The 11747-nt window shown below is 37.8% G+C and overlaps 1 protein-coding gene across 2 annotated transcripts in view; it reads left to right on the top strand.

Moving 5' to 3' along the window:
• Positions 1-637: 637 nt before the first annotated feature.
• The window catches only part of LOC109536216 (transient receptor potential cation channel protein painless), a gene marked incomplete at its 3' end in the record, with an annotated part of 12503 nt that continues 1393 nt past the window's right edge, over positions 638-11747 (top strand). Inside the window, 6 exon segments of one of the 2 annotated variants that reach the window (XM_048668317.1) lie at positions 638-889; positions 8245-8663; positions 8718-8920; positions 8975-9229; positions 9287-9543; positions 9594-9903. In XM_048668317.1, the coding sequence (XP_048524274.1) occupies positions 8279-8663; positions 8718-8920; positions 8975-9229; positions 9287-9543; positions 9594-9903 (1410 nt within the window). 2 annotated transcript variants of the gene reach the window in all.

The following is an 11747-nucleotide window of genomic DNA, read 5'->3' as shown; positions in this document are numbered from 1 at the left end:
AACAACCGCAATCCTTTAAAGTGGCAACTTTTCCAGTTGCGGGGGTTTATTGTTCGCGCATTCGCTATATTGGCCAGTTAAGGCTGGGGCGCGATAATCATGCAGAGCAAAGTTTATAAGGATTAACTTGAAAATCGTCAAAATTTTGCAAAAAGCTCTATAAACAATCAAAAGCCATTATCAATAACAATCAAAAAACTTATTGAGCTAAATGTTTCTAGCCGGCCCTCAAGAGCAGACTCAAAGTCAATGGTGGCGCATTCGCCATTTAGACTAGGAAGATTTTCAAGCAAATTGTCACATAAATATTCGGCTTTTAAATTCTGATTTATTTCTTCAAGAGCCCACCTACTTTGGTTATTTAGCCTACTGTTAAAGCATATATATTCCATTGTCCTAATAAACTTCATTTGCATTTCTAGCTTAGATGATCAATCAAATCTAAAATATCGAAGGTGGGTTTTAAAAGATACAAAAACAAAAAAAAACGACTCTTTCTTTAGCGGGGACCGTCGTACCTTTTTGCATTCAAGCCCGCATTAAAGCGCGTTAATAAATCCATAACTAATTAGATGCAAACTCATATACTCACGTCCCACCAGCCATCCCAAAAAAGGAAGCTTTTAGCAATAATGGTTGATTGGTCATGAAGTGGAAACGCGCAGCAGTGTCAAAAGATTGCTGAGCCTGCTGATTATTCCTGCCATAGAGAACGATTCTCGCTTGCTGGTTCCTGCACAAGTGTCTGGCGCGAAGGTAGCGGGCTGCACTCAACTATAAAATTCTACTTAATTAATCCAAATCATCCTTAATTGTGCCTTAAGTGATGTGCCTGAAAAAGCTGGTGATTTAAGTGTCTTTTGTGTAAGGATAACGCCTCGAATCGCAAGTAAGTCCAATCGCACATAGCCTGAGGGCTTAAGTGACCTCTTTGACGCGGAAGAGGGTTTTGAGAGGGAAAAGCCACCGGAAAGATTGAGGGCGAAACAGTCGGCAAATAGCAGGACAAAACGCGAGAAAAATGCAAAAAGGGCGCTTGAAATGAATTTCTGACGTCAGTTTTGCCTGGGGCAAGTACGCAGCATTTACATGTAACCAACCGAAGAACTGCACCAGGAAAACATTCCATAAATTCAAATTATTTTATTGTACTCGGTACTCTTGCGAATAGAAAAACGGCATAATTAAGCCACATTATTAGCCCCAAAAGGGCTTAAACTAGAACGGCCCACTAGAACCGATAGGCCAAAGATGCAGCATCGGAAAAACCGGTTGCGGTGCCAATTTGAAACGGCAATTTTCTTCGGTTCATACAGTCAGTTCGTAAGCTACAGAAACACAGACATAAAAATCAACCAGAAGCTCTTTTAAACAGTTTTATTTTAAAAAACCGCAGCCTTTGGGTCCAGATGTCCCCATCAAGTCAAGGTTGATGCTCTGAACCACTTGTTCTCCACACACAGACACTGGTTCATTTTCTATAAACAATTTGCCACATATGGGATGGGTCAGTATGAGCTGCAATCGGCGTAGGAAGTATTTATCATTCATTTGCCTGGATGATTAATCGCGTTAATTGTACGTCCGGTTTTTGCGCGTTTAGAACAATACAATAACCCGCAGCGACAGTTTTCAAATCTGCAGAAAATCCGCCGGAAATGCTTGCCAGAATGAAATTAAACAATCGCATTCAAAATGCTTACTAATAGGCTGGTTTCGTTGAGCACGACTAAAGGCGGAAGGAAGTTCTTTGTGGGCGCCAGTGTGCCAACCAAACGTTTTATTCAAATTCTTCATTTAATTCCCAAAATTTTATAATCTGTTTCACTGATAAACCACAGCATTAAAAGCTTAGAGGAAGGATTCTAATGTAAACCATGCAGAAACGAAGCCCGATAGAAAGAAAACACTTACAACAGACACCACCTTTGCCCCTGATTTGATAAGGCCAGAATTCCCCATGACGGATTTTCAAATCACTATCAAAACGCTTATAGAGAATCTTCGGAAATGTAGCACAAAACACGGCTTTTTGGTCAACTAGACGAAACATATTTGGGGCGCCGATGCCTTAATTTTTGATTAAATATTGTCCTAATTCAAACTGGCCAGTTTTCGGAGGTTTTCTGCACCCTAAAAACGTAATGAAGGTGCAGGCAGCTTGCATGCAAAAAACATGCTTTTAGGCCGTGTTGCAAAAAACGAGCGTCTTAGATCTTCAGAGATATGTTCGAAACGGAAGCAAAAGCACCCCTGAAGATGCAAGCTCATACAGGAAGAAACTCTTTTCCACTACGGTATTAAACTGATCAGTTTCACTCTGTTTTGCAGGCTTTGACGCCCTGGTAGAAATATATTTTTTCTGACGTTTCACAAGCACAAGTGGGTCACATCTTCAAAGGTGGTTTGCTCGGTATGGCAAAATTGCGACAAGAAGATTTTTTAAAGAGCGTTTTTACTAAAAACCAAACATTTTCAGGCTCAGACTTATCAAACTGGGAAAAATTAGGCTTTAATGCGATTTGTATAAAATTTTCAGCATGTTTAGAGTCAACTCTGTTCTAAAGGTACGAAAAATGTACAGATGCTCCTCGTCTTATTTCGGAAGAAGCGAATTTTTGAAAGTAGAGAGTGCAGTTGGGTAAAAAACAGATATTTACTTAGATGGCAAAAATTAAGATCAAGATACATTTTTATGAAACTTTGGGTATCTTTAGGGTCAAGTCTCGTCTCGAGTTGGTGAAAGTTTCAGATTCCTGACTCCTTCAGTTTCAAAGGTACAATTTTTTTTTAAAGGGCGTAATTGACGGAAATCATACATTATCAGTATACGATTTACCAAACCGGCAAAAATCAGGATTTGGTGAGCTTTGCTTGAAATTTTCAGCATATTTAGTCAACTCTTCTAAAGATAGAAAAAAAKTCAAATTGCTCCTYGCCTAACTTTAGAAGATGCGAAATTTTAAAGTAGAGAATGCAGTTGGCTAAAAWCAGACATATTGAGACAGATATTTACTCAGATGGCAAAAATTAAGGTCAAGAGAAATTTTTATGAAACTTTGGGTATCTTTAGGGTCAACTCTCTTCTCGAATTGCTGAAATTTTCAGATTCCTGACTGCGTAAGTTTCAAATGTTCATTTTTTTAAGGTCGCTATTGACAGAAAACATACTTTTTCAGTCTCCGATTTACCAAACGGGCAAAAAGCAGGATTTGGTGCGCTTTGCATGAAATTTTCCGCATATTTATGGTCAACTCTCTTCTAAAGATAGGAAACATTTCAAATTGCTCCTCGCCTTACTTTGAAAGATGGAAATTTTTTGATTAGGAGTGCAGTTGGGTAAAAACAAACGTTTTGAGATGGCAGAAATTAGGATCATGAGATATTTTTATGAAACTTTCAGAATCTTTAGAACCAAGTGCCTTCTCAAGATGGTGAAAGTCTGAAATTGCTATCAAATTGCAAAAAAAAAWTTTTCTAACGTTTCGCAAGCACGAGTGGCTTGCATCTTCAGAGGTGGTTTGCTCGGTGTGACAAGATTGAGAGGCATGTTTTCTCAATTTAAGATCAATTTCAAGCGTGTTGAAAAACATGATATTAGTCACATCAGTTAATTTAATTATCAGAAATTGGGTGTGCAGCCTTTGGGATTAAATGATGTCAAGAGTTCGAGGCGGCTTTGATTGGTTAATTCAATTATTAGTCATCAATCATCAAAACATGCAGTAAAGAATAATGCCTATACAGTTAGAGTAGTATCTAGAGTAGCTGTTAGTGCTCTATTTACCTTTGTTCCTCTACGTTGCTTGAAGCTATCAAACTCTTCAGATGCTTAACATCTCTTCGTGCAATGGGTCCCAAAACTTCAGGCAAATGGAGATGCGTCCATTCGGGAGGTTCAACTTTTAAGGGTTCAACTAGCTCAATATGTGCGCTGTCCATGGAATTCGGAGCATCGGTCTCCATAATCACATTTCTTCTGTTCGCTGCTTTAATTGTGCAGGTTTTACCCCAATATCAACAGATGAGGAAAATGTTGACAAATTATTTTTGTAATGGATCAGTCGTTCCAGGTCCATAAAAATATGGTTTTTATTTAAGAAAACTGATAGTTAGTACAAAAAACGTCTGAGCAGCTAATGAAACTTTAAACTACACAAAGGAAGGTTAATTTCTTCCTCTAACAGACGAAGAAAGCGCAAAAACCATGCTATTTTTTAGAAGAACCACAACTTCGTTATTTGGAGGAACTTATGGCTTTTGAAAGATTGATTTTAAAGCCAAAAGTGTTCTCTTTCTTCATTTTTTTGTAGAAGTAAAATCTATGAAAAATTGTTTACTTTTCCAACACTGTAAAACTTTCGGTGTTTCAAGTGAAACACCGACATTTCACTAACGAATTTATTGGGGAAAATCAGTGGGGAAATCGTGGCTTCCGTTGTTATTTCATGTAAAAGCCGAAAACTCAATTAGTAAAAAGTAGTAAAAAACCGAAATTTTCGCAAAAAACAGATGTTAGTCGAGGAATTCTCTGTAAGATGAACACAGTGTTATCCGCGCAAGCAAAAACTTGATATTCTAAAAAATTACCCAAAATTTCAACCGTCCAGGAGTTTATCTATTTTAATTACTTTCGGTGTCACTGTGCTTCCATTATACGCAGAAAATAACAGAAACCATTTAAATTGAATTCATTTCGTATTGATGCTTCGGATATTTGTCGGCTATTGTTTGAAAATGCAGAATAATCAGACAGCCGTTCTTGACCCTTTTTGCTTGACTTTTCCATCCACCAGAATCTAATCTAACTAATGGTAATGAATTGACAACATTTGCCTAATTAGCTGGCCATACAGGCTGAAAATGTATTAAATAAACTTCTGGAAGTAATCAATATATTTTAATTCCCGATATTGGTTGGGTAGTTGTTCCACGCGGAGCAATCATAGGGAGCAATCAATCATTGTGTTCGTTGCTGATGGTTTGGCTTGTTTTGGGGACAAACAATCTTCAACAAGCCCTGAAAGAATCCGAACATCGATGGCGTGCGGCTGATTCAATACTCCATTAATAAATAACAACGGAAAACGGTTATAAAAGCGATTGTGTGCGTATTAAAAATGCAAAAGCTGCCAGCAATGAAATTACTGTTTTCGTTACTTGGATAGTACGTACACACAGACAGCGAAGTAATAATATCGATTAAAAATCCCACCCCATGGAACATCCATTATACTTTCCACTGGATATCTGGTTCGACGTTATGGGGATGGATTGAAGGAAAATTCGCGTAAAAGCCTTGAGTTGTGGAGAACAATATCCGCTTTGTCCGGCAGGTTAAAGCGCTTAATTTCTTTATTGCCAACTTACTGCATTTCAAATGTAAGCATTGGAAACAATATTGTTTATTACGTTCATATACATTTATGCTAAAATAGCATTCAAACAGCTGCATGCAATCGGGCGCTTCTTAACTTTTTCAATTCTGAGAGGAAGATAAACGGAACAATTGCCAATGTTTAAAGGAGGCCTTTTTTTGTTCTTTTTGCAATGGCATTTTGCGCAACAACAACGTAGTTCAACTCGGATTTTTCAGGATTTTTTGCGATTTCTATGAAATTTTTCGCATGTTTAGAGTCAACTGTCTTCTAAAGATGTGGAAAATTTCAAATCGCTCCTAGTCTTAGTTTGGAAGATGCAAATTTTTAAAGTCAACAGTGCTGTTGGGTCAAAACAGACATTTTGAAACTGATATGTACTTAGATGGCAAACATTAAGATTATGATAGATTTTTATAAAACTTCATATCTTTAGATCTTTATATCTTTAGAGTCTAGTGTCTTCTTAAGATCATGAAACCCTTAAATTGCTAGCGGCCTCAGTTGGGAATATACAACTTTTGTTAAAGTGCGTAGTCAACAACAAACATAAATTTCCAGTCTCCGATCCACCAAACTGGCAAAAATCAGGATTAGGTGCGATTTGTATGAAATTTTCCACATGTTTATAGTGAAATGTCTTCTAAAGATGCGGAAAATTTCAATTTGGTCCTCGCCTCAGTTTGGAAGATGCAAATTTTGAAAGTAAACAGTACAGTGGGGTCGAAACAGACATTTTGAAACCGATATTTACTTAGATGGCAAAAATTAAGATCAAGATAGATTTTTATAAAACTTTCAGTATCTTTAGTCAAGTGTCTTCTTAAGATCATGAAAGCCTCAAATTGCTAGGACCTCAGTTGGAAATATACAATTTTTGTTAAAGTGCGTAGTCAACAACAAACGTAAATTTCCAGTCTGCGATTCACCAAACCGGCAAAAATCAGGATTTGGTGCGCTTTGCATGAAATTATCATCATGTTTAGAGTAAACTGTCTTCTAAAGATGTGGAAAATTTTAAATCGCTCCTCGGCTTAGTTTGGAAGATGCAAATTTTTTAAGTCAACAGTGCCGTTGGGTCAAAACAGACATTTTGAAACTGATATTTACTTAGATGACAAAAATTAAGGTCATGATAGATTTTTAAAAACTTTTAGTATCTTAATATCTTTAGAGTCTAGTGCCTTCTTAAGATGATGAAAGCCTTAAGTTGCTACCGGCCTCAGTTGGGAATATACAATTTTTGTTAAAGTGCGTAGTCAACAACAAACATAAATTTCCAGTCTCCGATTCACCAAACTGGCAAAAATCAGGATTTGGTGCGATTTGTATGAAATTTTCCACATGTTTAGAGTAAACTGTCTTCTGACGATATGGAAAATTTCAAATTGATCCTCGGCTTACTTTGGATGATTCAAATTTTTAAAGTAAATAGTGCAGTTGGGCCGAAACAGACATTTTGAAACCGATATTTACTTAGACGGCAAAAATTAAGCTCAAGATATATTTTTATAAAACTTTCAGTATCTTTAGAGTCAAGTGTCTTCTTAAGATGATGAAAGCCTTAAATTGCTACCGGCCTCCGTTGGGAATATACAATTTTTGTTAAAGTGYSTAGTCAACAGCAAACATAAATTTCCAGTCTCCGATTCAAAAAACTGGCAAAAATCAGGATTTGGAGCGATTTGTATGAAATTTTCCACATGTCTAGAGTAAACTGTCTTCTGAAGATACGTAAAATATGTAATTGATCCTCGTCTTAGTTTGGATGATGCAAATTTTTAAAGTAAATAGTGCAGTTGGGTCAAAACAGACATTTTGAAACCGATATTTACTTAGATGGCAAAAATTAAGACCAATATAGATTTTTATAAAACTTTCAGTATCTTTAGTCAAGTGTCTTCTTAAGATGATGAAAGCATTAAATTGCTAGGGGCCTCAGTTGGAAATATACAATTTTTGTTAAAACGTCGTGCGTTTTCAACAAGTGAAGTAGTCAACAACAAACATAAATTTCCAGTCTGCGATTCACCAAACTGGCAAAAATCAGGAGTTAGTGCGATTTGTATAAAATTTTTAGCATGTTTAGTCAACTGTCTTCTATAGATGTAGAAAATTTCAAATTGCTGTAAAAGCAAACACTTTGAGACCGATATTTCCTTAGATGGCAAACATTAACTTCATGAGATATTTTTATGAAACTTTGGGCATCTTTAGAGCCAGGTTTCCTCAAGATGGTGAAAGTGCGATCTACTTTCGCTGGGAAGATACGACTAAAAAACTGATGTAGTCGACAGAAAACATCCTTAGGACCAAATTCCTAGAGATGACAGCTTAATAACTACAAAAACCAGCGGTTTTAAAAAAATACAGTAAATTTAACTATAGAATAAGTTTATAGAATTTTCATTTTCGTTTCAAGATCGTGTGGAAAACCCCTGGCTTTTAAATTTATTAGGCCGCCGCCTGTAGGCATTTGACCCTAAATCGCTACCGCATCTTCAGAGGTGGCTGTTTTCAACATTCAGCAGATTTTGCATGCCAGCAATGCATATTCGCTATCTTATCACATGATAACACTTTTCGGAAATATGTTTATTTACTCATACGGCTGCATTCGGGATATATACATTTAGTCACCATGTTATCGTTTCCTCATCATTGCATCGTAAATATAAAACACCTGGCGGCCAAGTAGTCAAAATAAAAATACGAATTCCGCTCTTAAAATCGCCTTGAAATATTCAAATGCCGCACTAAAACCGAGATTCGGGCGCTAATATTTACATGATCTAACAATAAAACCGCAATATTAACAGCGTCTTCAAACCGGCTATTTCAAATATACATTCTTCTATTGAAACAGCTTGGATTTTCCTGCTTTTCCAGCTGACCCCGACATGTATCAAGGAATCAACGATTCGAACGGTCCGAAACTGTCGCGATCCGGCAGCCAAATATGCCCAACACCGGAAGACGAACTGCTGGAGGCCACTCTGGACAACAAAGTCCATAAGATCGAGCAACTGATCAGAAGACACGAATATCTGCTGATCTACACCTATCCGGATTACAACAAAAAAATCTTGCTGATTGCCTGTTCCGAACCGGACGTGAATGCGGCCACAGTGGAAAAACTGCTGAACCTGAAGGCGAATCCTCGAGACCACAATGAAGACGACGGATGGGAGGCGCTGCATTTTGCAGCCCAAAAGACCAACTTCGACGTTTTGAATGCGCTGCTCAAGCGAAATCCTGGGGACGCGAATAATCAAACATTACAGGGTACGTTTCACTGCACCACTCAATCAATCAACACCAACAATTGTTTTTTCTCAGGTGGAAATGCGCTGCATATTCTAGTGCGGCATGGGGACAGAAGCGCAGAAGATTTCTACAAATGCGCCAGGCTCCTGATCCAGAAGGGCGTCGATGTGGACCAGGTGGACAACAACAACAAATCCGCCCTGTATTGGGCGGATAAAAAGGGCGTGGGTGAGAACATCCGGAGGATAATTGAAGAAGAGAGGGCAAACGGGCTGGTAAGCCCCACACCAAAATTGCCTGGACCTTCAATCACTTGCTAGCGCTTGCAGGTGATTAACAACAACGTGGACAAGGACAAGGACAAATCCGAGTACCAGCAGCTGCTCAACCTCATGAAACGAGGGGATGAAGACCAGTTCCTCCAGATCAACAACGACCTCGTCCAAAGCCTGGCAAATTTCACTGATTGCGACTGCACTTTGCTGCAGTTTGCCTGCGATCGGGGGCTGACCAGGTGCGTGCAGCGCCTGTTGGACTTGGGCGCTGATCCCAGCGCAACTGGGAGAATCAACGTCACAAAACCCGTAGGCCCGCCCTTAACTACTGTCGCTGCCCTGTTTCAATTAGATGCTCTTTTACAGATCATCATAGCATCCGAGCACGGATTCAGCGCCATTTTCCAATCCCTACTGGATAAGTACCACCCGATTTCCAACATTCCAGAGGGTGTTTTGAGCAATGTGCTCCAATACATTGACCGCACGCAGCACGATAACAAGGGCTGCTACAGGGCGTTTATCAACAAAATGAAACAGTGTCCCGATCCAGACGAAGTCTCCCTGAAGCTCAACGAGGTGGAGAGTAACGCACGCAACACCCCTCTACATTACGCGATCAGGTGAGCTCCTTGGGGGGGGATTTCTGAGCCTTACGAAAACGATGCTTTAGATACGCTGATCCGGAAATAGTCCAGGACTTGCTCAGCCTGGGGGCTTCGCTGGGCGCCAAGAACAAGTACAAGGTGATGCCCATTGAGGACATGGAACCGCAGTGTTTGGAAAAACATCTGGATAACTGCATCGAGTTCGACATCAAAAGCAGGAAGATCGAAAAGGAGGATTTCCAGGTGAAGTTCAACTATCGCTCCATCATCCCACCATATGCCAAGTGCAAATACAGTGAAGCCTACGCTTACAAAGACGTGGAAGCCACTGGGATCAATTCGACCATTCAAAAAGAACTGGTGGCTGAAACTGAGGTGAGTTTGGGGGGTTTGCGGGACGTTCCATACAAACCAGGCGGTTTACGAAGGGTGAAATATTTCGGAAAGTACCGGGGTTACAAAATTCTCCTTCTAGAGACAAGAATTCTAGTGTGTTTTATAATAAAAATCCAAATCTTCTGCTGATTTCTCGGGTTGTAATACCACATTGTCTTATTTTGTCCAGGATTTTGTCAATTTCCATTTCCTTTCAGTGAATTTTTGTCAGACGCAATCCGACTCGAAGGACCGTAATTTCACATTTAAACAGTTCAAAAGTATGCTTAAACAATTATTGTAATTACAATGTTTTTTTAATGGATGATTTTAATAAAAACCAGTTTTTTGTTCGAGACACACGATTGGTGGACAGCTTTTCAAGAAAAAAAATTATGTCAACTTATTCTACAATTTGGGTCCACGCATCTACGTCAGGACAGAACCGGCTGTTCCTCATCCGGGCGTTTGCGTTTTCGTCCACTTTCTGGACGAATTATATCGTTTTATAATCCAAGATGCAAATTTATTGATGACTTCTCGCGTTCTAGCATCAAAATTTGCAATTTTAGCGTTTGATTATGCGTCAATTTTCAGTCTCTTTTACTGTATGCCTTCGGTAGGCACAATCCGGCTCGAAGGACCAAAGTTTTAGTGAACTGTTACAGCTTTTACGTTTGAATCAAAATGGAATGAGATCACTTAGTCAATTTTCGGCAAACGAGCTGCGTTTTTAAGAACTACTTTGTTGCTTTTTGTCCAGAGGTTTTCGAATAATCGCGTTTTAAAGCTACAGAAACAGAGATTTTGTTTTTCAGATTAGTGTTTAAACAAAAATGATGTAATTGGGTCTCCTTATGGAAAGGAGTGAAAATCTTAAACCACAAAATTTCACTTGTAAAAACGAGAAATACATTTTCAATGGCATAATAAAAAAAATTAAAATTAATACAATTTTTCTAAAAGACGACCCAAACGACTTGAAAAAATTCCTAGAAGATGAATGACTTCTGACGGCATCTGAAGACCCAACTATCCAACAGCTTTAGTTTTATTTATTCAGATCATCTATTTTTTCATAAAGAAAAACATTAATTGAATACATTTCTAGATTTTCAAGTGAAAAACGATTTTGAATTAAAAATACTAAACGGATCAAACGCCAAATAGTCATTAACAAATAAAGTTTGTTTATTTATTATAGTTTTAATCATACATCATTTTACTCATACACTCAAGTAAATCGAAGTTTTTCTTTGATAATTATTAGGTAAATATATACAATATTTTTTATTTTAAAGAAAATTTTCTCCATTAGTAAAGACCAAATTTGGAAATGTCTCATACATTTTCTTCTTACATTTTTCATCGATAAAAAATGCTTTTGTAATTTTTTTCAATTATTTTGTAACATTTCTACTAAATCAACTTGAAGCAACTGGCAATTAAAACTGCTAAATAATTATTTTATTTGAAATTCCGTTTGTTTCAATATTGCGTTGCAGGCCAAATGTATGGGAATGCGAAAGTTATTCTTGTAACTATATTTTGGCAAAATAGGCGATATTTATTTAAGAAGTGTTAGTTGTAACTGTTTGAAATTGAGTTTCTTCCACACGTGCTTGTGTAATTTAAATAAAGCTCTTGTTAGTACATGAAATGATCCACCTTTTTTAGCTTTCTACTTTTAATTATTTTATTTTGGATCAAAATCAACGGAGGCAAATCAAATTAAACTTTACGAAACTGGGAAAGGTCGCGTCTAACTAACCCAAATAACTTTCTTTCCTTTTCAACGTTCTTGGAGCTTTCAGTGGGCACAATACTAGTAAAAACTGGGTTTT

Source organism: Dendroctonus ponderosae, unplaced genomic scaffold (genome assembly GCF_020466585.1).
Source record: "Dendroctonus ponderosae isolate FM_Combo_2020 unplaced genomic scaffold, Dpon_F_20191213v2 Dpon_F_20191213_1, whole genome shotgun sequence".
Taxonomy (NCBI): Eukaryota; Metazoa; Arthropoda; class Insecta; order Coleoptera; family Curculionidae; genus Dendroctonus; species Dendroctonus ponderosae.
Note: the sequence above shows the minus strand (reverse complement) of the source record. Positions and strands in the feature narration are given on the sequence as shown.